General features: G+C 45.3%; 1 protein-coding gene across 1 annotated transcript; it reads left to right on the top strand.

Moving 5' to 3' along the window:
- Nucleotides 1-1417: 1417 nt before the first annotated feature.
- Nucleotides 1418-3436, top strand: KIF2B (kinesin family member 2B; the record flags this gene model as incomplete). Its single annotated transcript, XM_084238233.1, has 1 exon — nucleotides 1418-3436. The coding sequence occupies one exon, from the start codon at nucleotides 1418-1420 to the stop codon at nucleotides 3434-3436; it is 2019 nt and encodes a 672-aa protein (XP_084094359.1).
- Between the last annotated feature and the right edge of the window lie 506 nt (nucleotides 3437-3942).

The raw sequence follows: 3942 nt of genomic DNA, 5'->3' as shown, positions 1-3942 counted from the left end.
CTCTGGCTCTGGTGAATTCTCTCACCCTTCTGCGCCTCTGACTGTACCCAGTGCTTGTATAAATAAATAAATAAATCTTAAAAAAAAAAAAAAAAAGTCAGTCTGTAACAAGAATTTATTTCCGTAATGTTGTGTGCTCTAAGGGAGGGTTGTGAAGACACCATGCTACTTCATACTACTTTGGAGCTGTCAGTGCAGTTACTACTAGACTATTAGTCCAAAACACAGTGCGGAACGTGGTGAACAGAAAGCTAAACACACGGTGTCACATGATCTTCATCCTCCCCTTGGCCAATCTGGCAGCTGATGTCATTTTTTGTTGTTTAACAAGCAAGCCATCCTACAGAAAATCATTTGCAGTCTTGTCAAAATACAGTTTTGTTTCTGATTATCTTAACTGCTTTCCCCATCTCCTATCCTTCCCCAGTCTCCAGCCCCTTAACAATTTCCAAAAGACACACACTTTAGGATTGGGGGATAGATGAGTGTAAGATGAATTATCTCCACCAAATGTCTCTCCTTTCTCTTCAAATTGTGGATAATGAGGCCAGAAGTGTAATTACTGAAAGAGTTTGGAGAGGTAATTACTGAAATAATCTCAAAAACAGTACTAACTTCAGCGCAACAAAACTCACTTTATAGCTGCCAGAGCCACTTGAAATGTGATAAACATCTTGTTTGCCAACCCAAATGTTGCACCAAAGGAAATTCCCTATTAGCAAATTACCACAAGAACCTGCTGTATTCAAATCATTCTGAATTTGTGATGAGAAAACCCATTAAACAGGAACAAATTAAGCTGCAAAACCTAAAATTGTGTTAAAACAGGTTTTGAAAATGGGTGGGTGCTGAAGCATGATGTCAGGTTTGAGGGTGTTTCTCTGCCCTCCTGTCCTTCAAAACCTATGATTAGCTAACAGCTTCTGCCTTCACTGGTCTCTGCTGATCTCTGGAAGGCTGAAATGTAAGGGAAAATTCATTCCTTCTCAAACTAAAGCACTTAGTTTTGAAAATGCAAGTCAGGACTGCTGGGGAGCAAGGATGTTTCTAGTCAGACACAAAGGCCTAACTAAGAACAGACACCCACACTCCCCATTCTAGTTGCTATGTTCTCGGTAGCAGAGAAGAATGTCTCATTCCAGCTGCCTTTGCACCCAGCACCATGAACGCAATGTTTTCCCTCCACCTTTTACTCAGAGGCCCTCTGCTTCCCACTGCTCTGCCACCTCTTCTCCCAGCCCCTTTGTGACGCTAGAGGCTCCTGACCACGCCCTCGTGCTCTTGGCTCACAAAGGCCCCTTCAAACTACAAGCATGCTCAGTGCTCTGGGTGCCTTTCAGGCTGGCCTGGGCTCCGGTCCTATTTCTCCAACCCTGCGGACTCCCAGAAACGAGCCCTGACACCTCCATCATTCACCATGGCCAGCCAGTTATACCTCCCTCTCGCCCCGAGCCTCTCATCCTTGAAGCCCTTGAAACTGCCCTCCGGAGACATCCAAGCCGGCATCTGTGTAGCCATCCAACGCAGCGATGGGCGGATCCAACTCGCTGTAGTCACAGAGGTCAAAAGAGAACAGGCCTGTGTCACAGTAGAGTGGTTTGAAAAAGGAGTCAAAAAAGGTAAGAAGATAGATCTAGAGACTATATTCCTGCTGAATCCAGCACTGGCCACTGTTGAGTACCCCACGCCACCCGGACTGTTGTCTTCTTTGCCTCTTGCACGCTCTTCAGCGATAGGGGACCAGTGTATGGCCCCAAGGTGGATTGCAAAGACCCCACAGAAAAATGAAACGCCCTCGGGGGACAGCCTGGCTATGCGAGTTCCCAGCAATCCTTGCCTGATGAGAAGGAAAAAGTCTCCCTGCCTGCGTGAAATTGAGAAACTGCAAACACAGAGGGAGAAGCGCAGACGGCTGCAGGTGGAGATCCGAGCACAGCGTGCCCTCGATGTCAGTACGGGAAACCCCAACTATGAGATCATGCGTATGATCAAAGAGTCCCGCAAGCAGCTGGACACCAGCAAGATGGCTGACCTGGGGCCACGAGAAGGTCGTCGAATCTGTGTCTGCGTGAGGAAGAGGCCTCTCAATCAGCAAGAGACCACCATGAAGGACGTGGACATCATCACCATCCCCTCAGATAAGGTGGTCATGGTACATGAGTCCAAGCAAAAGGTGGATCTCACTCGCTACCTGGCGAACCAGACCTTCTGTTTTGACCATGCCTTCGATGACACAGCCTCCAATGAATTAGTGTATCAGTTCACGGCCCAGCCATTGGTAGAGTTCATCTTCCGCAAGGGCATGGCCACCTGCTTTGCCTATGGGCAGACAGGTAGTGGGAAAACATATACGATGGGTGGAGTCATTTCGGGAAATGAACAAGATTGTTCCAAAGGCATTTACGCCCTGGTGGCACAGGATGTCTTCCTCTTGCTCCAAACCTCTGCTTATGAAAAGTTGGGCCTTAAAGTCTATGGGACATTCTTTGAGATCTATGGGGGGAAGGTGTATGATTTGTTGAATTGGAAGAAGAAACTGCAAGTCCTTGAGGATGGCAATCAGCAAATGCAGGTGGTGGGGCTGAAGGAGCAGGAGGTGTGTTGTATGGAAGATATGCTGACCCTGGTGGAACAAGGGAACAGCTGCAGGACTTCTGGACAGACGTCAGTCAATGCCCACTCTTCCAGGAGCCATGCCGTGTTCCAGATCATCCTAAAGTCAGGAGGGAAATTGCATGGAAAGTTTTCTCTGGTTGACTTAGCTGGGAATGAAAGGGGAGCAGATACTGCCAAAGCCAACCGTAAAAGGCAGCTGGAAGGGGCAGAGATCAATAAGAGTCTGCTGGCGCTGAAAGAATGCATCCGAGCATTGGGTCAGAACAAGTCTCATACCCCTTTTAGAACCAGCAAACTCACACAGGTGCTCCGGGATTCCTTTATAGGCCAGAACTCCTCCACATGCATGATTGCTACTATCTCTCCAGGGATGGCCTCCTGTGAAAACACCCTCAACACATTAAGATATGCAAATAGAGTCAAAGAATTAGCTCTAGATGTAAGGCCCCACCATCTTTGTCTCAGTCTGGTTGTACCTGAGGTGCCAAGGATATTAGAAAATGACATCAAAAGTTCAGAAATGTCCCTTCAGAAGGATGAATTTATTGAAATACCTTGTATACAGAACGAGAAAGAAGAGACTAAAATTGAAATATCATCCACTCCATTTATGGGGGACACAACCACTTCAGGGAAGAAAGCCAGCCAGTGTTTAGGGAACAACATCAAGGGAACAGCTTCTGGGGTAAACTATAATGTCGATTTTTGGATTGCCCAGTTACTAGCCATTTTGGATCAGAAAATAGGTATTCTGACTGGGATTCAAAATAAACTCAAATTATTAAGGGCCGATCTCCAAAAGAAGAGTAAGGTAGACTGAAGCTGATGGTCAGAGGTCAGACCTGAAATGGATACATTGCTACAGTCCCTACCTCTCATAAAGAAAAATTGTCTAAATTATCTAGTTATAAAGATCCTCCTGGAAATCTTAAAACATCTTAAAACTATGCTTGTCAGAAATGTCTTCTTTTCCTCTGTATCATTATAGCTTGATTTCATGGGAAGGACAGTGGTTCTCACCTGGGAAACATTTTGTGGTCTCTGGAGTCTGGCAATGTCTGCAAACATTTTTGGTTTTTAAATCTCAGTGTTTAGGGGTTGTGATAACTGCATATATAGTGGATAGAGGCCTGAGTTACTGTTAAAAACCTCCTGTAATTAATAATTACTGATTGGAAAATCTCATGGGGACTGTTTGAGAAACTATTTTAGAGGAATCTAGCTATAATGAAACTAAGTAACCTGAGTATGTAACTAGGAAAGCAACATATTGTGAATTTTAAGGGATTAGAGTCAAAACTAAGTTACACAATGGAGTAACTAATG

This window comes from Talpa europaea (assembly GCF_964194135.1).
Source record: "Talpa europaea genome assembly, chromosome: 7".
Lineage (NCBI taxonomy): Eukaryota > Metazoa > Chordata > Mammalia > Eulipotyphla > Talpidae > Talpa > Talpa europaea.
Note: the sequence above shows the minus strand (reverse complement) of the source record. Positions and strands in the feature narration are given on the sequence as shown.